The sequence below is a fragment of the Anguilla rostrata genome, chromosome 14 (genome assembly GCF_018555375.3).
Source record: "Anguilla rostrata isolate EN2019 chromosome 14, ASM1855537v3, whole genome shotgun sequence".
Lineage (NCBI taxonomy): Eukaryota > Metazoa > Chordata > Actinopteri > Anguilliformes > Anguillidae > Anguilla > Anguilla rostrata.
In genome coordinates, this window is record NC_057946.1 from 8,963,484 (window position 1) to 8,988,560 (window position 25,077).

General features: G+C 40.9%; 3 protein-coding genes and 2 non-coding genes across 6 annotated transcripts; all 5 read right to left on the bottom strand.

Moving 5' to 3' along the window:
* Nucleotides 1-724: 724 nt before the first annotated feature.
* On the bottom strand, nt 725-12,123 carry prkaa1 (protein kinase, AMP-activated, alpha 1 catalytic subunit). Of its 2 annotated transcripts, none has more exons than XM_064308940.1 (9): nt 12,001-12,123; nt 8,522-8,663; nt 7,712-7,805; nt 7,283-7,427; nt 6,128-6,215; nt 5,394-5,618; nt 4,558-5,053; nt 3,948-4,074; nt 725-3,621 (listed from the first exon to the last, which is right to left on the bottom strand). In XM_064308940.1, exons 3-9 carry the CDS (start codon nt 7,769-7,771, stop codon nt 3,359-3,361), a joined length of 1,404 nt encoding a protein of 467 aa, XP_064165010.1. In that variant the 5' UTR covers nt 7,772-7,805; nt 8,522-8,663; nt 12,001-12,123; the 3' UTR covers nt 725-3,358. The 2 variants fall into 2 exon arrangements, with proteins under 2 accessions (XP_064165010.1, XP_064165009.1); XM_064308939.1 differs by having other exon boundaries at nt 11,885-12,046.
* A 2,198-nt stretch (nt 12,124-14,321) lies between these two features.
* LOC135239372 (uncharacterized) lies at nt 14,322-17,635 on the bottom strand. The gene is made up of 2 exons (XM_064307983.1): nt 16,264-17,635; nt 14,322-15,486 (listed from the first exon to the last, which is right to left on the bottom strand). Exons 1-2 carry the CDS (start codon nt 16,729-16,731, stop codon nt 14,569-14,571), a joined length of 1,386 nt encoding a protein of 461 aa, XP_064164053.1. The 5' UTR covers nt 16,732-17,635; the 3' UTR covers nt 14,322-14,568.
* Nucleotides 17,636-17,785: 150 nt separating this feature from the next.
* On the bottom strand, nt 17,786-21,582 carry rpl37 (ribosomal protein L37). Its single transcript, XM_064307984.1, has 4 exons — nt 21,423-21,582; nt 20,362-20,497; nt 19,980-20,064; nt 17,786-17,889 (listed from the first exon to the last, which is right to left on the bottom strand). Exons 1-4 carry the CDS (start codon nt 21,423-21,425, stop codon nt 17,820-17,822), a joined length of 294 nt encoding a protein of 97 aa, XP_064164054.1. The 5' UTR covers nt 21,426-21,582; the 3' UTR covers nt 17,786-17,819.
* On the bottom strand, nt 18,731-18,810 carry LOC135240252 (small nucleolar RNA SNORD72). Its single transcript, XR_010325640.1, has one exon. It is a non-coding gene; the product is annotated as a small nucleolar RNA SNORD72 (small nucleolar RNA).
* LOC135240251 (small nucleolar RNA SNORD72) lies at nt 20,585-20,664 on the bottom strand. Its single transcript, XR_010325639.1, has one exon. It is a non-coding gene; the product is annotated as a small nucleolar RNA SNORD72 (small nucleolar RNA).
* Nucleotides 21,583-25,077: the final 3,495 nt, after the last annotated feature.

Consider the following 25,077-nt stretch of genomic DNA (forward strand, 5'->3'; position numbering starts at 1 on the left):
CAAAACACTATGTCAAGTAGAGTCAGTCTCAACACAGTGCATCTGTCAACATACATACTTTTTCAGTGGCAGCATCATGCCGTGGAGATGCTTATCAGAAGCAGGGGCTGGAAATGTAATGTAATAAACATAATGTAATGGGATGTTTGTCAGGACTGATAGAAAAATAGATGGAGAAAACTACAGGAAAATCCTAGAGGAAACCCTAAATCAGTTGGCAAAAGATCCAAGATTGGAATCACAATACACCTTTCAGCAGGACAGTGACCCACATCTCAAGACGCACTTCTGTCCACCTCTTGATGCCACCAGATGATTTGTGGCATGACGTGAGAATGGATGAACGGGTTTGCAAACAATTTGTTTAACATTAAACTCATTACAGTGCCGACTCCATTCATTTTTGATCATACTTTTGGCAGTCTTTGCAGTCCTACCATTGCCTGGGTCAACTCAATCACCACATAAGGGATCCGAAGAAGTGATTTTTTTAACCCTTTCCATGATAAATGGCTTATTTTCCTAGTTCTGAGGGAAAGCAGATACTGAGCACAACATTGTATTATTTAAAATGATGATGCTTCATAGCTAGCTAGCTAACACTAAACCCAACATTACAGAGAAAGAATTGAAAAACAGAATATAATCATGATTGGAATGTCAGTTAGCTAACTATTGAAGTAACATGTGCTAGTATAACAGAAATCTAGTACAAATCTGGGAGGCTTGTGCAATGTAGCTGTTTATTAGGCATTTCTGTGTACATATGATTTCAAATATACATTTGTCATCAAGTAGGGTCCCATTACAAAAGAAAAAAGTTTAGACAATGAGACAAATGATTCTATGACTGATCCCCTTCGTATGTTCACTAATCATGTAATACTGGCATACCAAGTGAAAAGTTTAAAATGCACCATTCTGAAGGAAAACAACTGAATTACTGTCTGATATTTTTAGAACCCAGATAAGTCAGTGACTAAGGAATTTTAGATCAGGACAAAGACCAAATCAAAAAATGTCCTCCCTTGAAACTTGACAAAATTACTGCTGAATACAGCACATCTTCCATTGTGACAGCTGTAACAAAATTCTGATATTTTGGTAACAGGTGTGGCATAGCCTGGACAAGAATACTTCCACACTACCAGCCATATACAAACAGTGGGGATCTCTTCCCATTGCTTTAAATAAAATTTTAAAAAAAGAAAAGAAAAAAAAACAGTATTGGTAAGGCAGCAGAAATATTGAGGGAGCGGCTTCTGAAAACTTTATAAATGGTCATCCAGGGCAGCCGTGTTTGGATTAATGCATCCTACCCCTCCCAACGGGGTCGTTTGTCGTTGAAGAGGACATGACTTGGGTAATATACGCTGGGCGTATGCAAACACATCACTGGAGAATAACACTAATAGATTTAACCAATTTCACCAGTTTCAGGCAGTTTAGCTCGCATGAATATCTACTCGCATCACAGTTTGCATATGCATATTATGTTTTGTCCTTAAACTGGACTCAAAAAATAATGCAAGTGCTACATTTCTTGAACTCTTTATGCACATCAGCAACAGCCCCATGAGACAGAACTCACGAGATTCTGTTAAAAAAGTGACATTTCCTTACATTCCCTATTCAAAGTTAAAGGCAGAAAGCATTGTGGATGGACTTAATAGGGGCCTTAGTTTACAAATGGGTTTGAAGAATAAAAAATATTTTAAAAAATTAAATAAAAAAAAATTAAAAAAAAAAAAACACATACCCACAAAAGGCATGGAATGTTACAATATAAAATTAGAGATGCTGAATTAAATTAAAAATGAAATGTTGTGCACAGCATACTCCATTTTCTCTGCATACTCCATAATGCTCCCTCTTAACATCTGAAGTGTCTTGCTAGTCCACTGGCAGACACATCAATCAAAGATATTTTAGGGTCCAGGGACATAAATCAGCATTCCTCATTTCAACTATTTTCAAATTTAAAAAAACAAAACAAACATGGGGTCATCTGTATATACACCATATCTCTTCATTATGCACTCTCAATTAAAATATGTTTCATAAACAAACATTTGAATTTGGTCACGTGTCAAAATATCTAAATAGGCCCAAAGACCCTAACTATTTCTACTCAACACTAGAGTGAGTTGAACTAAGAAATTCATGGGTTCTGCAATACTGATAGGACACCAAATCCCCAGAACATAAGAAAATTAAACTCGGGGAAGCCAATTATAAACCCCCATTTAAGAAACACATTTTCTGCATGACCACAGTACAGCAGGTTTTTCAGCACAATCTCAAAATAACTTGAACGGTCTGAATAGTTTGCTATGTTTCATTAAGACAATCGTTAGCCCACATCATCCTGGGCCAGATCTGTGAACTGATATTGTCAAGCTGCTTTGCAAATCTCATTTTGGTTAAAATGTAATAATTTGTTCTTTAATTTTGTTACAAAATATTTATTTATGTTCACTCACATTGAGGCAGCTTTTGACTAATGAAGACATTGGAGCAATCAAGTGTAGCACAATAACTGTGCAATTAAAATGAAAAAGCACTAATGATTCAGGAAACATTAACATAGTCAAGAATAAAATGTCATCCAGCGATATAACTTGGGGGAAAAAAATCCACATTTATAGAATATGATCTAGGATCCCCTTTAAAGCATTGATAAATATATCCAGATTCAAATATTTATTCTTTATATATAAAACGCATCAGGACAAATGAATTGAAAATAAACATTTTACAAATTGGAAAAGCCATGGACAGCTAATCTTTAAAATGATTGATATTCACACAAAATGAAAATGCAACACTAACTGGAGAGATGTACAGGATCAGTGTACTTCCTTGGAATGATGATCATATCTGCATTGTGCAGCTTGTTATACAAGTTCTGCAATGGTACTCAGATCATCAAATTTTAAAATCAGAGCAGCAAGTACAAGAAAACTGTGCAAAAGTGCTTCCTGCATCCATTTCCATAACGCATGCAGGTAAACTTTGCTTTGTTTTCTCTACAAGACAAGGATGACACATCACTGAATACAGTACAGGAAATTCAGTGTATCACTCTGATGACAAATACGTAGGATGATTAAATGTGTCCTGGGGACCTTCAGATATATGATCTAGAAGTATGTAAAATAACCTAAAAATATTCTACTTACTATAAAGTGGCTTAGCAATTATCGATCGAGAAACCTTCCCAACCCGAGTTCGCCCAAATCGCAGGGAGCGAGACTGCATCAGTGCCATGGAACTAGCTCATCCAAGATGGGAGGAATTGAGCCATGAATCAATTGCATGCTTATTGCTATAGACACTCAAAGGCTAATACGGAAAATTATCGTGCAAGTAGTTTGATGAGGTTCGCGCACATCTCGAAGAACTCTATTGTGTGGCTTCCTGGTCGGGGGAAGGAGTCGCCGCTGGCCGAGTCGACCGAGGACGTCAGCGAGGACGCCAAGGAGCCGTCCGACCCCTTGACGGACGCCTCGGCCTTGGCCTCGCCCCCCTCCCCCTCGTTCTTCAGAGAGGCTCGGTAGTTCCCCACCGAGCCTGACCTGCGAGGGGTGGCAGTCCCAGATTTGGCCTCTACCATTTCATCTGAGGTACAGAGGGGGAGAGAAAGGTTAGCGTCCTTAGCTGTTCATGTGACCTCCTGCACAAGCAAATCAGACGTTACCCATTTGTAAATATTAAAATTTACTCTCTTCAGTAGTATATTTATGTATATTATGTGTAAGCCACAGGGTTTGTTCTATTTTTTACATTTTTTTATATATAAAGCAATTCATATTACTGCATTATTGTTGCATCATAATTGTCCCAAGGTTTGTAAGTCTCTGCTTCACATTCACACTACATTTCAGGCTTAATAAACTACTGGTTCTGAACATCATTTCCAGGAGGGGTGTCGGCACTGGACATACCGTCTATGCTACGAAAGTCTAGGAGGTAGGTCCTGCTGTCAACCTGATAGAGCTGCAGACTCATCTTGGTCTGCATACCAGTCACCGGGTTCTTCCTCCGCACACGCAGGTAGTATGGATTCACAACCTGGAAAATCAGAGAGTGTGAGAGCGAGAGAGCACTGCCCTGACTCTTCAGAAAACCAGAACAACTCAAATGAAATGCACGCAAGGACACTTTTTTGTTGCCTTTAGTTCTGCGTGTTAATAAACTGCCTTCTTTACAACCACCACAGCATGCAGCACACCAGTAATGTGAAGGTTAGAGGTTGTCTGCATATGGAAAACAACCATTAAGGGAGGTTTATAAATAACAGATGCTTGTAAACCTTGAGAGGAGGAAACTGACGTGGCAAGAAATGCAAACAGTAAGAGAAGCTGCCTAGTTAATATTTATTGGATTGTGGATGAACCACTCACTTTGTCTTTAACCAAGTTAAACAGATACTGCACCCCACCACGCCCCACCCTCTCACCTTCCACTCCACTCCACCCCACCCAACCCAATCCCACCACCTCACCTTCCACCTCACCCCACCCCACACCCTCACCTTCCACCCCACCCTCTCACCTTCCACTCGTATCCCAGCTGCTTCATGGCGCGGCACACCTCGGACATGATGTCGTTGGGCCGGCTCTGGCTGCGGATGCCCAGGTGCCACTTGGCCCGGCGCACGCCCTGGTGCTTGGACTTCTGGGGGTTGAGCTCGTCCAGGGTGTGGCGCGGCCGGGGGGGCGTCTCGGCCACCAGGAAGGGCACCCGTTCGGGGTGCGGCTTGGCGGCCGCCAGCTGGTGCTCGTCCAGGAAGGACTCGGGCGGGCTGCTGGCCAGGTAGAAGTCCTTGGCCTCGTCCATGATGCGCCGGTTGTCGATGATGAGGTGGTAGGCCACCGCCAGCGGGTCCTGGTGGTTGCGGCTGTACAGGCAGGTCAGGACCTCCTCCTCGGTGCACTCAAACTTCTCACACACCTCCTTCAGGGCCTCGTCGTCGATCATAGAGTTGCTGTAGGAGGGGTCTTCAGGGAACAGGTACTTGGGAAGGCCTTCTTTGAACCACTCATCCTCTCTGCAGAGGCCAACAAGGAAAGTTGTGATTCCCTCCAGGAGAGTCAGACTGATGACAGCACTCAGAACTACTTTATCATTTTAATGGATATAAGTGTGTGAGCACCGAAGCAAAATCATTCTGGGTTTAGCGATATCACTAGGACCAAGGACCAAGCTAAAATACTACTAAAACCACACAATAATTTTAAACAGATAAACAAAACACACACATTTTAGTGAAAAGGCTTCTGTTAAATAAAGGTTCAGTACTAAAATCAGATTTATGGGAGTGCACAGAAGAGCACAGGACCATTATAAGACCCCAGCGATGGGACGTGTGCAGGCCTGCCGAGACTCACTTGATTTCCTTAATGGTGGCCCTCTTCATGGGGTCCACCTGCAGCATGTGTTTCAGGAGGCTGATCACCGTGGGGTTCAGGTACTGCGGCGTGAAGAAGATGCCGTCGCAGATCTTCTTGAACAGCGTCGGCACGTGGTCGTCGTCGAACGGGAGGGTCCCGCACAGCAAGGCGTACAGAATTACGCCACTGCTCCAGATGTCCACCTCTGGACCGGCGTACAACCTGGCAGCAGGACGGCACATCTCAGGGCAGGCTCACAAAACGCTATTTCTCTACACTGGTATCCATGTTCTCTCTCATACTCGCACACCAGTATTGTATTTGCATTGATTCACTCAGCAGGTGCTCACACCCAAAGCAACTTACGAGGTGACTGGTAAAAAAAAACACGTGTGTCCCAGGAGCAAGTAATGCATCAAGAACATGGGTGAAGGACAGCACTTAAAATTCACAACTGAAAAATATCAGCGCTGTACTGTTATCCGTTCATTTTAATTACACATTTTTCACCATTCATAGATATTTATGGGAATGAAATATAGCTGTTCATGTAGATTGCGGAAGAGGCAAAATGGAGATGGTCAGTGTTCAGTTTAATGAACAAAGCACGTGAAAGAATGACTGCAAAGCAAATGGTCTTCACCAGCTTGATGTGATTTTCCATCAAGCCTGGGACCGCAGAAAAGATGATGATGCTGTTATGCAAACAATACAAAGAAAAAATGAAATACCTTCCTGAAATTACTTCAGGGGCAGCATAGTTTGGAGAGCCACAGCTCGTTCGCAAAAATTCCCCATCTGACATCATGTTTGACAGACCTGCAAAAACCAAACGAGGCAAAAGGCCGACAGAATAAGTCTCATTGTTTTGACATCTCACACACAGTACCCAGGAGATCAGGCCTATTTTAGTGAACAAGGCTCAGGTATGATTGGTATCATCTGAGGTTCAGATGACACGGTTTCCAGCTTCCACAGGGTCTAGACTTTTACCGCAAACTGTAAGCGTAATAATTGTGGAGCAATTATGTGCTGTTAGTACTGCCTGTCTGCAATAAAGTCAAAGTAAAATGTCAACAACATGAGATCAAATGTAATTGTGTTCTCGAGCAGAGGTTTCGATTGCACAGAACCACCGTAAAGGTCACAGTAGCGCCACCTGGTGGCCATACAGGGATGATGAGCGGGGTGTACCCCGTGAACTGGCCAAAACTGGTTCCACATACAGAACCTTACTGCAGTCAACACATCAGACAATTTCTAAATGTATTGGTAAGCAATGTGGTAAATTCAGACGTTGACCACTGACAGGTATGGTATTTTTGACTCAGTGCTTCCATTCATAAAGGTCCATTCTGAATTTTTATATGACAACACAAATATTTACTAATTCCATATGGCAGCCCAATATCGTACTAGAATTGCATGCTTGCCTGTGTAAGTGCTTTGTATTACTGTTTTGATCAGATTTTATACCAGTATTTATAGGGTATAAACAGTATTATTACCTTTATTGACTAACGTAGCCAGAACATGCTTCTTCCCAGTGCCCTCAAACAGCCTTTTAGTGCTGCTATCCTTCCCATTAGAAGTGCAATTAAGTGAACACAAGGCATGAGTTAAGATTTAAAAGCCATTTTAAAAGCAAAGAATGGAATATGTTTCATACTGATGCACAAGAAGGGTACATTACACATTATCACTAGGAAGGAAGGGGAAAGGGCCAATGGGATGCCATTAAGAGATGGCCTGCTTTTACTATTGGGAGGTGTGCCAGTAAAATAGTTCTGAAAATGCTTTGCCGGTAATGTGTTCCGGCAAGCCCCATTCCATAAACCCATGCCGCGGGAACCGAGGAAGCAGCCCTCGCGGGGGAGGTCGCTCACCGAAGTCGGCGATCTTGGCGTTCATGTGCGCGTCCAGCAGCACGTTCTCGGGCTTGAGGTCTCTGTGCACCACCATGTGTCTGTGGCAGTAGTCCACCGCCGAGATGATCTGCTGGAACAGCCTCCTGCTCTCCTTCTCATCCAGCTGAGGGCACAGAGGCGGAGGGAGCGGTTACAGCACACAGGGCCCTACCGAGACCCCGGGCAAGCTGAAGCTCTGTGCTTCTCCGGTAAAGAGTCACACGGCTTCAATGCAAGCGTCTCCACTACAGTGTCAAACAATACGGCAGGTTCTAACACTAGACAGAGATAAGAAACACAGACCTGCTGTGGGCAACTTATTCAATACAAGTAAAATTCTTCATTTCTATAAATTCTGAGACATCTGAAACCATTTTGTAGGTTGCAAGACGAGGATTGCCATCTTACCTTCCCATTTTTACAGATATAGTCAAAGAGCTCTCCACCAGAGACATATTCCATCACCATGAAGATATCTGTAGGTGTGCTGATCACCTGATAACTGCAGCCATTTAAAAAGAGAAAATCGTTACTCATTTCATATGAAGAGGCAGTTAAATTACTCACCATAAAGACTAACTCAATATTTAGACTAGTTCCTGTAGGTTAACGGTCGCAATCATATTCTGTTCATAAATGGGAAGCGACTCGGGGAAATCAAAAATAATAATAGCCAGTACTCACCGTTTTCTGTGGTCATTTTTTTCAAAGAATAAAAATGACTTTAACCTAAACATATTCTGAGAACTAAATGACAAACAGCTGAATGTCAGGACATGGATGACACTGAAAATATGATGAAACTCAAGAGGCCCAATTAGACCAGTAATATTTCACTGATCTGACAAGAGTTTATTGTGGTTTCCTTGTAAAGTAGCATTTCAAGCATCCCAAAATAAAATGATTGGTATGCAACTGGAGATTGTTCCCAGGAAATACCAAAAAGCCAGTGATATTTTAAGAGTCCTCTCTGTAAGGTTCCCTATAAACTCAAAGAATTCCTATAAAGTTAATGATAACTGAGAACACATGATTAAAAACAGTGGGGGAATAGCCTTTAATTTAATTACCAGGAAAGAACCCTAAAGACTGTAACAGAACAGGCTTTGGGTTTGTTTACTTCACATAGGAAAGTAATCAGCAGGAGCATCGGAGAATAATTGCGTGCCTTTAATCTTAAAGTGATGGGCAGGCTGCATGTAGTAATCACGGACTCACAGCTTAATTATATGAGGATGCCTGAAGAGCTTGAGATTCTGAATTTCCCTGCGGATCTTTCCCACGACATCCAGGCTACGGATCTTCTGTCTGTTCAGGATCTTCACGGCTACTTGGTGCTTGGTCAGTTCATGCTGTCCAACTGGGGGAAGGGAGGTGTTCGTTAGAATTAAGACAAGTAATTTCACAAAAATCCACAGCAAGTAGCCAAGGTCTTAGCTCTTTGTTATAGGCCTATATATATACACATGGCCATAAATTCATATCATGGGTCTACATTTTTTTTTCTGCCACCAAAAAAGGAAATAAAAACTGAACTACACAGTAGTGTGCTTATGACTCTCTCTTTCTCCTCCTCTCTCTCTCTCACAGACTCAGATACACGCAGTCATAACAAGCGCTTGCCTTCATTCCCTTTGCTATTTTCACAGTATACATGGGTAATACCTACTTAATATGCCTGGCACCTACCAATATGCATGAGGATAACATGATCTCTGTAGACCTTTAAGGGCCATATCATAGAACTGTCAAGATCACTTTGCAATACCAAACATCACAAGATGTGCAAGATCACAGCATTCTGGAAATTTGCTGCTTTACTTGGATCTGCTGGTGCAGAAAATATCAGAGTGGATTCCTAACCTACAAAGTCCTTTACAGCAATGATGCAGTTTAAACTAAATAACAAGGATATAAACCTACATTTTTGCAACTTATTTCCTATAGCCTAATATGGTCTTGCAATTCACCAAATTTGGAACGCATTCAAGCACGACTCTGGTATTCGCATCTCTGGAGAACATCGCCGAAAACGGGAAAGGCATCACGTACAGGGAGCAGGGGAGCCGCGGTGAGGTGAAGCGGTTTACAGGCCTCGCATGCAGGCTGGCAGAGGCTGCACTTTATCTGCTTTAAGAGCCGTCAGCGCTAACGCTGCGCTAAGCGTGTTCTTGACGCTAACCCAAACATCATGCCAGTGTAGCGGCCGCAAACGTATCACACACTCCAGCGGCCCAGGTCCTTTCTGGCGGATTGCAACAGAAAGCGCGAACCCAAGAGGCGGTATGTTTTTTCCGCCACTGTACCCTGCGTGGAGGTCACCGGAGAGGGACAAGTTCACAAATAACTGAGACTGAGTCTGCAGCGCCACTGGTAACACATTAATGGAGCTCATTATCAACAGAAAAATCTTTCGTGCAGAAAATCGCCGTGGCTGTGTTTTGAAACCGCCTTGAGCAATAGTACTGCTATGTGGGTGCGATGGCAAAGGGTTCATTTCCCTGTGCAAGGGACATACTGGTGGTGAGACAACAGTTTTCTGAATGGCAGGATTATTCCAGGGTAGGGCTAGGCTGAAAACAACTGAAAACAATAATTCACCACCCTGACAGAGCGGTTTATGGTTTAACAGACAGCAGGAGGTACAGCATCAGCTAAGAATGCAGCTTGATCGGAAGACCACAGCAAAGTTTCAGGTGGTGACATGTTCTGTTCCAGGGCAGCAGCACTGATGACACAGATAAGGCATTGTGAGAATCTGGCATGTTCAGGCCTGTCCATTTACACTAATTGTTAACTGGTACAGGGATAAGTAGCTCTTAAGACAACAAATAGGCCCGGATATAGTCCCTTAAGCCATAGGCTATATAACTTTTTAACACATAGCATGAACAAATGTTATGGAAAACAATGCGTGCGATCCATAAGATACTATCACCACTTTCAAAATCACAACTTTCCCTTAATCATCAGCACTGCTGCTCTACGTAATGGAATGGAAAGTTTAGCAGTTTTTGCACTGAATACCTCCCTTCAGTTGTGCAGTCTAACGCAGAACTTAAAGCCGTCTAAATACTCAGGTGGTTTCAAATGAGTTTACATGCAGCAATTCTCACAGTTCACTCAGGCTCAGGGTGCATATTACAGGCCTCAAGAATGACCACATAACAGAAATACACTTGCCATAGTGATTCAGTATTAATCATCATTTAGGTGAAAACCAATGCCTGACTACACAAGTGTAAATTCACTTTTACTGTCTGCTAGTTAGATGTTATCACCGAATGCCATATACCACCATACAAAGAATGTCATTATCACTCCTAGCACAGTAAACATGTAACAACAGACACAAAATAAACACAAGGCAGTGTCACAAATTGTAAACTGAAGGGATTGACATTCTGTAATAATTTTCCAAAGTGTTTCCTTTAAATGTTTTCAGGAATGATGACAGCATATGGTGAGTGTTAGCAAACAGATGACGGCAATACTTTTATATTAACAATTTCTACACCACATTGATGCATTGAGAAAACAGAAAACATATGCACGGTTATATCCACAAAACAAGCTCAGCTAGTACAATTTCTATCTGTCAAGAAATGTCGATAATACAACATTCTGCACAGTGTGGATATAGTAAATCCACACCAGTGCTTCTTGAAATCCAATACCGAGACCCCCAGCCATAGTGTATAGTGAACCTGAGTTCAATGTCACCATCCCTAAATTATACAGAAATACAAATGAAGCATCTTGACAGTCTCGGTGTGAGATTATTAACAAAGCTTATTAATGATTATTAATGGGTTAAACACTGTGTATGAACAGTCAACCATGTTCATGGGTCTCTCCATACCTCAGCTTTAGTATGTCTAACACCAAGCTCCTGAATGGGTCATGTTCTTCTCCATGACTCACAGAACAGAATAGGCTATATACAACTGGAAAAACATGGGTGCACATTTTAAATTAACTGCGTACCACAGTTCAAAAGTTCCCACTTGGAAACACATAGGACATTTCACCGACATAAAAACAAGCTAACTAACGTTAGCCAGGTAACCCATTCTAAAAACATTACCATTACTAGATAGCAAGTTAACGTTATTGCCAGAGCATGGTTCGTTGGTCCATCAGTAAGTTAGGTGCTAGCTAGCTAAGTTAGTCGGCTCTATAGCTGACTAGCTATATACGCCAGTCAGCCAGCCAGCCAAATAGCTAATTTGACTAACTCCAATTCATAGAAAATCAAATCAGTTGGCTAAAAAGCTACCAAAGTTAGCCAACTAACGTTAGCAAATTAGATGCAAAGTAATCTAGCGGTCTCCAACTCGCACACGGCTGTAAATTATTGTGCCGCAACAGTCCCCATAGCTAACGTTAACGATATTCTTCTTGGCAGATCAACGTGTTGCTGTGTTGAAAAGAAATGTCGAATTTAATAAGGACACGTGTAGTCTAGACAGCGAGAAACGACATATCTGCTGAAGCTACTTCTAGCAGCTATCTTCGTCAAGGCTGTCTTTTTCTGGCACTAAACACACATGTTCCGATCTAAAACGTTTCAACTCTTACCTTTAACTTTCCCAAAGGTTCCTACCCCAAGCGTATCCCCGAGAATGTAGTGTCCTATCTTCACCCTTCCTTCATGTTTCTGTTTATCCGTCGCCATCTTCCCGCAGGAGACCTACCTGCAGCAGCTGCAGGCTGACGGAGATGATGTTGCACAAACAGGAAGCAGAATATCTGTTGCGACGGAAGCGCGCTACAGAGCCAAGAAATCTACCTAGGCGGTGGTTGATAGATTATATAGCCTACCTAAAGAAAAAAAAAACCCGAGATGGGTAATAATTGTACTGTAGCAATACGGTGGTGCTGACCAGCAACCACGGTTCATTGGTCACTCCGTGGGTCCCTTCAGGACGTGAAAAATGCGTTATTCTGGCATGTGAAGAGAGACCACATGCAAGAGAGTGTTAATCCATTAATTATTATGCAAGCCATGAAGGCCTTAGTGAGTAGACAACGTGACATCACCACGATATAAAACCGTTGCTTGCTGGAGCAGTGCACTGATCAAATTTTGTGTACATAACACAAATGGAAACATTTTATTTCAAACTCAGCAGTAGTCCTGGGAGAAAAAAACGATTGAGTAATTGCTGGAAGGTGACCTGCGCAAGGAACTTTACCAGGGTGACTGCTCCTCCAAAAATGTATGCAGATTAGTACTGGCTTTTTCATTCTACCAACTGAGAAGCTGTTGTCCCACGTGACTTTAAAACTGATGCAGCTGCCATAGACTAGCTAAGCTCCTAACTGACCAGAGGAGCCACTGCAGGATAATGAGTCTAATGCCATAGTCAGCACAGACACATCACTGCATTAAGTACAAGAGGCACAACTAGGTTTCGGGATAATTTGTACCGTGATTCATTATCCAACAGTAGCTCCTCTGGTCAATTAGGTGCTTCTGGGCAAACTTAGATATGTTCAAGACAATTACGTTCTTATAACATTTCAATATATTTTTCCAAGAAAACTCCATCATCACACACAACTCTACACAGACACTAATGAAATGTTTACTGTAAATGATCTTTTTACTCTCCTATACTTGAATACTGAGTCTGTTTTAAAGCCAAAATGTATGGCTCCTATGAGAATCATAGGCCTTTGTATTTAATGTGTTATGCAATCTGTCCTGTGCAACATGAATGAGCATTGAAATGTTCAGATTCACTGAGGTTGTTTTTGTTTTTTGTTCATCTTTTTGTGATGTATTCATATCTTTTAATGAACCACATATTACTAAAAACTGAGTGCATATCGAATCACACTAGGCTGTCATCATCTGTGATTCATTAACAGCACTGCGACTGCTAATGGAACACTGATGCATGCACAGCACTCTTCCTAATGCTTTCACCTCTTGACTGTACGTTAATATGGAAAAATATTACTGAAACCACCAACCCAAATGCCAAACTAAATCAGGGATCCGATCTTTGTCATTGCACATTTGGCCAGCAGAGGTCATTAAAACAATGAATACAATACCAGATTGTGCTTGTGGGTACATTCTCACCAGTTCAGACCCAGCAACTCCACCAATAGTACCTGTGGTTACCCCAATACAGCAACATCAGCAAGTATATTACTTTGATTCATGTCAAATCCTGTGGTGTGTCTGTGCTAAAAAAAAAATATTGAATGCTCTTTACAGTAATAAATTCCTTTTCATTGTGGAAGGGAAACACCACTGCATGCTCTGTGTGGCGGGGCACCAGATAAATGTTAAGATCATTGACCACCACACCTGGGTTTGGCACATGCAGAGGGCACTGAAACATACAAGTTGAAACAGCTGTTGAAACCTCCCAGTGGCAATTAGGCATGAGCGCTTACCTTCAACTGAGCCTGACTCCCATTGAAACTGGCTGTGTCTCAGAGGTGCTGCACAAGAGCTGTTAACCTGGAACTTGAAGGATAGTGCTCACAAAGCCATAAAGCATGAACAGCTGGCACCACATGCGGAGAGAATATCAGACTAAAACCCACAACATCCCCTTTGAAGCCAGACATAACAGAGCTCAAACACTTGAACATGGCACCCCCTTTATGGGCAAGTATATCCGGACACCCAAAGCACTGACTGCAATGACAGTACTTCTGTAGTTGTTTTATTCTGTGTGCCACTGTTGTCATTGTTATTGTTTTGTATGCTGTTTTATACTGCTTTGGCCCTGTCTTGGCTAGGCCTCACTTGCAAAAGAGGTTCTAATCTCAATGTGACTTCCTAGTCAAATAAAGGTTTATACTTCTACTGTCCCTGCAGGGCAGCAGTGTGCCTCCACACATAAGATTCTTGAAACCACTCACTTTTCTGGGAATTCCAACACCTCAATGAAACTGTCAGAGCCAGGATAAACAGAGCTTAAGTCACCACGCAAGCAAATTTAGTTTCAGGACAGTCGGGTAATACTTTTAATGAAAAGGCCTGCGTAAGTAGTGTCAATCTCAGCAAATTTTATTTTATTAACAAAATCCTGAGAAAAAACTTTCAAACTGACTGCATTTTCCAACAATTATTCAGACAATCTGGAAAAACTAAAATGCATACCATAATCTATCTACAAAATTCAAACTGTAAATGTGTTAATCACAGCTTCAGTTCATGGTTGACACAGAGACATGGAATCACAGGAATGAAGAGCACAGGCAGAACTCCTGACAATGATCTGAAGTCTACCAGGCCCTTAAACAGTAGGATACAGAATCCGATGAGATGCTGACAATATTGGAACCCTGGTCCCTAAAAGGACAGGTAGACAGGGTTCTGTCTGTGTTGTTCTGTGGCCCTGACGGCTCTTCGTGGATATTCTGTGCTGATTGTCATACTTTGCTTTTCTGCCCAACAAGCTTGCTGCATGTGGCAGTGCGTCAGAGGAAGTGACATATCTCCTAGGGATGCCGATACTGAAAGCAGAAAGCAAATTTTTGCTGGAATGGCAAGAGCGGTACTTTGGGGTAAGACGTCCGTAGTTGTCCTCTGAGATCTTCATGTCCATGCGAGAGGCTGGTATGGCTTCCTCTCCCTCATCACACATCTCCACTGTGGCTGGAATGCCATATGATCCATTCTCAGCCGTCAAGCTGTCTGTTGTGGTTAGGCTGCAGGTTCCCATACTTCTCACTGTTAATCCCACAGTGCGCCACGGAAAATGTGCAGGGGGAAATACGATGAGGTTTTCCATAACTTCTTTTCCTTTGCCCAGTGGACGCTGCTCAGGCACGTTTGTAGCTAGCCTGGACATCGTTTCTTCAAATGCATTGGTCATTTTATCACCAAATTCCGCCTGACTCGTTGCTTTCTCTCTGGCTTTGTGCCCATGTAGCTCTGTGTTTGGACAGCAGATTGCAGATGGGGAAGTGGATGGTCTCCTCTGGTACTTAGTGTGGACTGCAATGCCTTTGTTTTCACGTGCCTCTGCTAAGCAGCAATTTGCTTCTGAAGACTCAGAACTTGCTGCAAAATCAGGCTCAGCATTCTGTGAAAGCTTCACATCAATGCAGAGGAGACAGTGGTAGTCATTGTCTCCAGTCCTCGCCTTCTTACATTTCTTCTGCAACTGAAATAAGCAAAACATCGGGGCACACCTACTCCAGCCCTGGACCTGTTGATACATTAAACGATGGATAAGGGCTACAAACCTACTGCATTGTAAAAAGCACATTAAATCTATGTTGTATGACTGCTCATGAGCTAATCTGATCATAAACCTTTTCTGATATGCTACTGGATGCAATGGGGATGATGGACTCCCTTTCCCTACAGGATACATAATACCAAAACATAGTTAATATGTTTGGAATATATTATAAGAGGAACATAGTGATTACTGGTCATATAAGGTATTATACTACTCAGTACAGGTACAGTAAATTCATACAGCAAATTGCATCCTCAATGTCCCCAAGTAACTGTGCAATGTAAAATAATAATGAATGAATGAATGAATGAATGAATGAATGAATGAATAAATAAATAAATAAATAAATAAATAAATAAAACACCTTTAACAACGTATAGTCAAGGTCAGGCCAACATTTAAGAACATTTATATGGTATTTACACATGGATTAATGTTTTATCCAAGAATTCATGTTCTGGAATTATTCACACACGTTCCAACAGGCTATACAAAACAACAAATAACTAATCGCTATTTTAGTAAACAAAATAATTTTAAAAGTAATTTGTAGGACATAGTACCACATTTTATTTGGTACGTTTTTCCCTTCGCACAAAAATGGGCAACGTGTGGCACGTAAACTAACGCTATTTAGAGATGCAACATAAAGGAGAATAACCCTATAGACGATAACTAGTCATACAAATGGGGGGAGAAAGTTACTTAAACTAATGCGGCACGGCAATAGTCATTACTCACCGCTTCTTCCCAACCTGACTCAACATGCAGCTGGCTGGAAAACTCTTTTGAAAAGCTGGCATCGCTATGATCTATAAGCCTATTGACATGTTTTCTGTCCAGCGTTCTGCAAATGAGCGCCTTCCATTGTGTATCATCCTCGGTCACCCCATTATTATCATCAGGAGTTACCGAATTGCTTTCTTCCCTCGCGTCCATTGTGGGAAAGGCCTGCGAATAGCGTGCAACCAGCATCTTTAAGTTAGCGTTGCACATTGACGTCACAGAGGTCTTCGTGATGTGGAGATAACGTAGCAAGCTTCCCTGGTGCCTTTGCCTCACTATGTAAAATACTGATTGGTTCACTTGCCTCAATATCAGAAAATAAAACCGGAAAAAAACTTGAGCGAGTATGGTATGTGCACAGATCAGTATACAATTACGTATATAGGTATAGGAAAGGATTCGATAGTTAACCACCATGTGCATTTAAAAAAATGTGTATACCTTTCAGTAAACCTCACATTTTCAATGTTGATGTTTTAATACAGGAAATAATGTAAAAATCACACGTAGCAACGTGGCGTAGTCTGACACAAAACAATGAGTTAGCTGGGAAAATACTGTAGAAATCAAATCAACCAGGTGACCTTCCATCCATAGGATAAGCTTTATCAGGAAACACTTTAATTCTGCCACTGGGCTCAGTCTATCGGAGATGCAGTGATCATGCAGCCATGTGGAGCAGGGATCCTATACCTGCCGAAAGCTCACCTTCTTGAAAAATACCCACTTGTTACATTGGTGGCTAGTGGGATATGTCCTTCTGAGTCTGCAGACATTATTTAATTGAAACAATCAATTCTGATGCAGCAAACCAAAACTGGTTTCTGTATTCCAGGTGTGTCACACGCACCAAGTACAGCACAGGTGTCAGTGGCCAGTCCTGGAGGGCCTCAGTGTTCGAAGCTAATTAATGCCTTGAGGACAAGGCAAGTACATTCTTTAGCCAATCAATTACTTCAATGAATCACGGGCACTGAAATACCCCGAAAACCAGCAGACACTGCAGCCCAACTGGGATACTGACTTCTGTGCTGTACTTGGTGCGGAATGCAAGTTGTTGAATATGTTGAGGATTTTGTTGAACCCTCTAACAATGTTGACTGAATCCAACATTAAAATCAAATGCATCCATTCATCTCTATAGACCCTGGTTGTTCGTATGATGCTAGATGTATTCATTCTAAGGGAACAAAGCCTTAATCATCAATCAAACTGCTAGCTTGTCAGGCCACACACCATAATCCACTTACAAGTATTATAAAATAAATAATTCATGCCATGAATTTGCTAATCACAATGAAAATCACAAATATGTTGCTGCCTTGTGCTAACTGGAAAGATGTACCAAGATACAAGTTCCACAAAGTTTTACTAATTTAAGAATGTCTAACCAAATGAAGTTTAACCGAATGATTATCACTTCTTGATTAATAAAACATCTTTAAGGCTGGCACAAAGACCAAGTCAAATCCAAAAATAATTTAACAGCACATTTATTTTAAACAAAGTGTCTATGATGAGCCAGAGGCCGCCACCGCTGCTCTTTTGGGCTTGGGGGCTGTTCCTTCTCGGAATCCGTTTCTGAGGTTAAGAAAAGAAAAAAGAAAAAAAAATGCGTCTGACATATGCACCAACAATCAGTATACTTGACATATTACAATAACACCTGTAATTTACCCCAAAATAAAACAAAAGTAAACAATTAGTTCACACATTTCGGTTGTGTTAAAAGGCTTTCCTTCTTTCATGTGTACTGCACCAAAGGAAACATGTACAAGCATAAATTACAACATATACACAGAACACACAATGATAATAAGCAATTAAATATGAAATTACCATATGATAAATTACTGCAAGTCCAACAGCCTTTAAATGTTATACCACCAAGTCTATGCCGTACTCTACTTGGACAACTGAATTAATTTCAGGTTTGAATGCCTAATAAAAATTAGGCCAAATATGCAGACTACCACCTGAACGGTTGTTTATTAAAGAAAAGACTCAATGAGTCAATAATTCATATTCAATAGCCAGCGTCTTGAGATACAAGGACGAGAACCTTTTACCCAAAACAAATAGCGGGGCGAAATTAACTTGAGCCCTAAAAGGTTAATCGGATATTATATCCAAAATCTAGCACGTGTGACGACATCATACAAAGGGAATGGTGAAACTACAAGCTAAGGACAATTTGAGGTCCACGTATCATAAAGAATGTAACATGTAGGATGTAACAGAAGACTTTCACCAATTGACAGATGTTACACTAACACTTTTGAAGTCACGCTTGGAACAAAACGAAAGTTACCGCAAAAATTATTCTTACAATCAGCATTACCATAAGATAATCCATAAACTAAGCATCCAGTATGATACAGGGATAATACAGAATGAATAGGGACATGCGATGGGGTATTAGGTCTTGTCTCAGTTAAATCCTAGAATCACTGCAACTCATATGTTCAGACATTTGATTTTGGATAACATCACTGACAAGACAGGTACACCAATTTTACAATAAATTGAAATCATGTCATGAAATTAAGGTAGAGGCATGAAACATCACTGTGGGACAGCAGTGTGAAGTTAAACTCATGCCTGCAGAAAGCATTCCAAATCACCTGAATCGCATCAGGACCCAAGTATGTAAAATGTGTAACATACAAAATGCAGAAAACTTAAGAGATCCGAGAAAAGGGCTTCTGCAAATTAGTGTAAACAATTTATTTAAGAGGCATCTCACCGGCTGCAAAAAAAACAAAGTTTGGCAACTTTCTAGGACACAGGGTCATAGTACAATACATAGCTATATGAAGTGCAGCTAGTCAATGTCAAACATCTAGCCAATTTTCACGAGGCACTTGGAACTGGCTAGCAACACAGAGCACAAGCTTCCCCCACTATTTTCTGCCATTCTCTCAATTCATTCTCAATAGGTTGTTTACACCAATGGCTTATTTTCCTCACCTAAATCAACATGACTCATAGAAACTAATTTCTGATGGCAGAAAATATTCCACAAAATCTTGGTTCCTCTACACCAAAAATCTCACACTAAAAGCTTGCAGGCTGCAGCATCTGAAGGTATGAGACATTTCAGCACTTGTTTAATTTCAGTAACTAACTGGCTGCATTGTCCATACACCTTGGTTCCAAGGCCTAAACTGGCTGCTGAATCCAAGGAAACCAGACATTGCAGCCCTCCTGGACCTTAAGACCCATGCTCGATACAAAATTCATCACCAATGTGTTACTTCAATAGCAACTCCGACACCTTCAAGTAGATGTAAAATGTCTGATAGCTTATCACTCTTTCATAGAATTAAATTCAAACAAACAGTTTGTACTTCTAGGCAAGCTCCTAAAGTCGACAAATGTCTCCAAGACACAGGTAGGCATTACACTAAATATAAGCCGGCTCACTTTATGTGCTGTGTGGTTTTAATAATGTGCATATAATATGCTCAGGTTAAAGCATATCAATCACTGCTAATGTTTATGTGGCACATTTTGGGTATCAATGTAAACTGAGCTGATATGATTTGAATTTAGATTTTTTTTTTTTTTTAAACACAGTTAAGAAAACCAAACCTGAAATATTTGGAATGTTCTGAAACACTGTGATTGGACAGAAACCCCGTGCCTGATTTCACCAGCCGAGTGCTCACCTGAATCTGCGGTACACAACCTTCAGATGCCTCATGCGACCTGTTCCAGTGGTGCTGCGCCTCATGGCCTTCACGCTCCAGTTGTCTGGAGAGTGAGAAGTTCAATTAACATCCAATATGCCAAAAACACGAAAACTGTTATCAATGACTGGTTTAACTTTTGGGAAAAAAAGAACAAGCTGTAATGCATTAAGAATAATTGAAAACTACTCAACGTATAAATATTTCACAAACTATAATAGAGAAAAAAAAGCAGCGTTTCTGAAATGGCAAAACGTTGTCAACTGGCGGTTGCTGACAAACCTCACTGCAGCCATTAGCATCACTTCAAACATAGGCTACTGTATTCCTGGTTACTTGTGGTTTGCCTGACTATACTCACACTTTCTCTTGCGTTTTGCGGGGTATCCACACTTTCCACAGGTACACTTTTGAAGGTGGTAAGCCTTGGAGCCACAGCGACGACACAGTGTGTGCGTCTTGTTGCGACGCTTTCCGAACGACGATGTTCCCTTCGTCTGCAATGATGAAAAACCGTAAGCTAAGCATCCAGAAGGATATAGGGACAATACAGAATTAATAGGGACACGTGAATGGGGTATTAGGTCTTGTCTCAGTCAAATCCTAGAATCACTGCAACTCATATGTTCAGACATTTGTTTTTGAATAACATCACTGACAAGACAGGTACACCATATGGCAATGTTGCAATAAATGGAAATCATGTCATGACATTAAGGTAGAGGTATGAAACATCACTGTGGGACAGCAGTGTGAAGTTAAAGGCTAAATTCATGCCTGCAGAAAGCATTCCAAATCACCTGAATCGCATCAGGACCCAAGTATGTAAAATGTGTAACATACAAAATGCAGCAAACTTAAGTGATCCGAGAAAAGGGCTTCTGCAAACTAGTGTAACCAATTTATTTAACAGAGGTATCTAACCGGCTGCAAATAAACATCATGTTTGGCAACTGTCTAGGGCACAGGGTCATAGTACAATACATATATGAAGTGCGCCTAGTCAATGTTGAATATCTAGCTAATTTGACGAGGTACTTGGAACGCAGAGCATAAGCTACCTACACTACCTTCTGCCTGTCACTCAATCAATTCTCAATAGGTTGTTTATCCCCAATGGATTATTTTCCTCACATTAAAATTTTTTAAATAAAAACGGACCGAGAAACGAACACATCAGTTACAAATGTTTATCAGGTTGGTTTTAGCAAGACAACAAAACAAGCGATGGCATGACAGCTAACCAAGGTACTTGCAACTTAATGGGTTTAAAAAGAAAAACTAAAATATAAATGTTCACAAATATCGGGAAGGTTTACATAACCTTACTTAAAACTTGGCTCGTGTTACATTAGCGGTATTCATGTATACCGCTAAGCTTCGATGTATTGTGATTTTCCCAAACATCTTTCTCAAACTCACCATCTCCCTCCTAAGCCCGACACGACAGAGACCGGAAGACGGCTCGGTGCAGCACAAAATCAACGCCGGGTTTTCCGGTGTAACAGACAAAGAAGTCGTACTGTGTTTTCCACAATGCGCATTACGCACGATTAGGCTAGGTAGTTCATAGCGTAAGAAAATCAGACGAAATAAGCACCACTCGGACGACACCGAGGTGTCTTCATGTTCCACGTTGTTTGTTTACTTTTTTAAATTTCATATTTGATATGAAATTAACTTCGTCCTCAGAGTAACTTTATACCAATCACTGACACATTGAGGCAGAATTCTCGTTCTTTATCATGCAAGTTTATTCAGAAAAAAACGTACCTACAATAAAGAAATGGAATGATTTGAAAGATAACCCATTCATGTTTCTGAAACTCCCTTCAGTCGGTGGTGTCAAGGGAGTACTACAACGTGCAGGTATTGGAACAGGCACACATTGCGGACTATTGCGATTGCGGCCATTTGCAGTCGTATGGAACCAAAACTACATTAAAAAAGTAATAATGAAAAAAGAAACAAGCAATGAAATAAATGGATAATTTAATAAATAAATACATAAATAAGCAATTAATTTACAGGAGCGCAGCACATTGTTCACCCCCCTGGGGGCGTGGCCTGTAAATGTACTGTCTCAGCGATCATTGCTGCCCTCGCCCCTTCTATGTTGAGCGACAGGCCAAGTCGTTTTGAACTAAACACATATAAATAAATACGAATAGAAATATATACGCGTAGAAATAAATACGCAAGGAAATGCCAATGTGCAAAGTGTCCGTCGGAAATGAAAACGTCGTGAAATAAATGAGACATAAAATTAAATGTTTATACATATGGAACTTAGCTTTTGTAAAGCCAAATCCACAAGTATTTCTCAGAATACTGTTTCTACACAATTGCCATTAAACGTATTCAAGTCAGTATTAGGGGAATGAGGCCTGCATTTAGTTTTGAAGTTGAAGGAATACTGACTGTATATAGATAAATAAATTCTGGAGACCATGGAAAGCTGTGGTAAGGGACACAGAGCCACACATCTCTACCAACCTGTTCGTTGAACTGTACAACATCGGAACATTACTTCCAAACAGTAATCTAGAGACACATTTCATCAATTTAAAATTTGTTTTTATTTAAATTCCGTTTTATTGTGTGGTGGACTGTTCACTGCACCCTTTGTGACTCAACATTCCACCAGATGTCTCCCTAGCTTCTATTTTGTGTTCTGCCTCATGGAGTTAATGTAGTTGCCAGATATGCAAAATTTGTTGTACTGTATGTAGTTCAAAAATCCATGGTATATGTTTGTGTGGAAACATAAATGAGTAACTAGTAGATGGGGAATTTTAAATAGGGATATGAGCAGGAAACCTCAACATTTTATACCAGAGTCAATTGCTGTTGCAGTATTTTGGGACATTTGGGGGGAGTGAGTGTGAAATAATAATGGAAGATCATGCATTAAAAACACTAGTTGTGGAATCTCATTGAGTGTTTTTGTTTCTCTGAATCCTAAGTTGTGCGCACAGTAATCCATTCTCACTTCCTGCTTTCGAGAGAGAAGCATCTGGAACAGCTTCCATTATATAACTTTGAAAGGCCTACAACTGGATGGCTAACAACTGCAATGATTCAGTCCCTTGAGATAAAGAAAGTGCAAAACTCATTCAAAATATGAATTTCATTTTTTACTACACTGTTAACTTACTTTTGCACAGCTGAAAATGGGGGGACTCAACACAAAAACAGCTGTTTCTGAAAAATAGTAAAACATATACCCATGTAAATACCATGACAAACTGATTGTCTGTACTTTTATCTCACAGTCATCTTCCTATCTTAAGTCCAAATGCCTTATAGCAAAAACAACAAATTTCACTCTTATACCTTATATAGCATGCTCCGTAATGTTTTGGACTATTTTTTATTCTTGATTTAGATTTGTAATCAAACAATTCACACTTTTGATTAAGGTGCATGTTCACAGCTTTTATTTAAGGATATTTTTATACACTTTGGTTTTTACCGTGTATAAATTACTGCACTTTTTACATATAGCCCCCCATTTAAAGGCACCATGATGTTTGGGACATAACAATGTTACGTAAATGAAAGTAGTCATGTTTAGTACTTTGTTGCATGTCCTTTGTATTCAATGGCTGTGGCCAAAGTTTGTGGCCCACAGACAACACCAGGTGCTGAGCATCTTCTCTGGCCTGTACTGTAGCCATCTTCAGCTCTTGTTTGTCTTTATGGATAGTTGCCTTCAGTTTTCTCTTCGACATACAGAAATGCACGTTCAATCGGATTCAGATCGGGTGAATGACTTGGTCAGTCAAGAACTTTCCAGTTTTTGCCTTTGAATGACTTTGTTACTTACTTACTTAATCCTCTTCGTTCCCTGTGGAACATAAGGCCGCGACTATCTACTTCCATCTGGTCCTATCCTGTGCAGCATGTTGTGCTTCGCCCCAAGTTAGGTTTGCCGTTTTCAGTTCCGAAGTCACAGTTTTCCGCCAAGTTGATTTTGGTCTCCCTGGTTTCCTCTTTCCAGGTGGGGTCCATCTCAAGGCTACTTTAGGAATGCGGTCCCGGTCCATTCTGAGGACATACTGCTGAAGCAACACCTTCTTTGTTGCTTCAGCAGTATGTTTCTGATCATTTACATCACATGCTGTATGATGAAGCACTGCCCAATGAGTTTGGGAGCATTTTCTTGAACTTGAGCAGATAAGATGTTTCTGTGCACATCAGAATTCATTCTGCTGCTATCAACAGTTACATTGCAGATGAAGACAAGTGAGCCAGTACCTGTAGCTGCTATACATTCCCAAACCACAATACCCCCACCACACAGGCGAGGGTGCTTTGGATCTTGGCCAGTTTATTATGACCTGCACATTTTACATTTTACCCTTGCCATCACTCTGATACAAGTCAGTCTTTGTCTTTATCTTTCCACAAGAACTTTTTCCAGAACTCTGCAGGCTCTTTTAGTCTTAGCAAACTGTGATCTGGCCATCCTGTTTTTGCAGCTAACTATTGGTTTGTATCTTGCAATGTAGCCTCTGTAGTTTTGTTTGTGAAGTCTTACTTAGACTGTAGTCACTGACACATCCATGCCTACCTCCTGAAAAATGTTTCTTCATTATGTTGAGAATTCTTCTGTCATCATCATTATTTTGGTGAGCCTAAGATTTGGCCTATGTCACTGACAGTTTTGTTCTTATTTCTCAGCATCACAGTGGCTTTTTTTCTTCATTTTTTTTTTTGGGGGGGGCAAATACCAAAGAAAGAACATGCATTAAACAGTACTAGTTGTCTCATTGGGACCTCATTGAGTGGTTTTTCCCTGGATCATAAGCTGCACGCACAATAAGCCATTGTCTCACTTCCTGCTTTCCACAAAGAAGCATCTGAAACAGCCTCTGTTATGTAACTTTGACAGGCCATTTTTCCTGACACTTAAATTCCTTTCTGGCTGTGGCCAAGATAGTAAGTTCCTATATTTCATGATAGAAATTTATGCCAAACAGCACCAAGCTAGGCACAGTGCTAATGATGTAACACACATAAAGAAAACAGGGTTCTTTATGTGTGTTGCATCATTAGCACTGTGCCTAGTTAA

Coding starts and splice junctions, on each gene's coding strand:
- LOC135239372 (XM_064307983.1), bottom strand. CDS start 16,731: ATGCACATGGTGGTTAACTATCGAATCCTTTCCTATACCTATATACGT. Junction 15,487..16,263: donor AGTCAGGTTGGGAAGAAGCG/GTGAGTAATGAC, acceptor ATGTATCAACAG/GTCCAGGGCTGGAGTAGGTG.
- prkaa1 (XM_064308939.1), bottom strand. CDS start 11,981: ATGGCGACGGATAAACAGAAACATGAAGGAAGGGTGAAGATAGGACAC. Junction 7,428..7,711: donor ATATCTGTAAAAATGGGAAG/GTAAGATGGCAA, acceptor CTGTGCCCTCAG/CTGGATGAGAAGGAGAGCAG. Junction 4,075..4,557: donor AGCTGGGATACGAGTGGAAG/GTGAGAGGGTGG, acceptor CTGATTTTCCAG/GTTGTGAATCCATACTACCT.
- rpl37 (XM_064307984.1), bottom strand. Junction 20,065..20,361: donor CGCAAAACGCAAGAGAAAGT/GTGAGTATAGTC, acceptor CTCACTCTCCAG/ACAACTGGAGCGTGAAGGCC. Junction 17,890..19,979: donor GTTGTGTACCGCAGATTCAG/GTGAGCACTCGG, acceptor TCTTAACCTCAG/AAACGGATTCCGAGAAGGAA.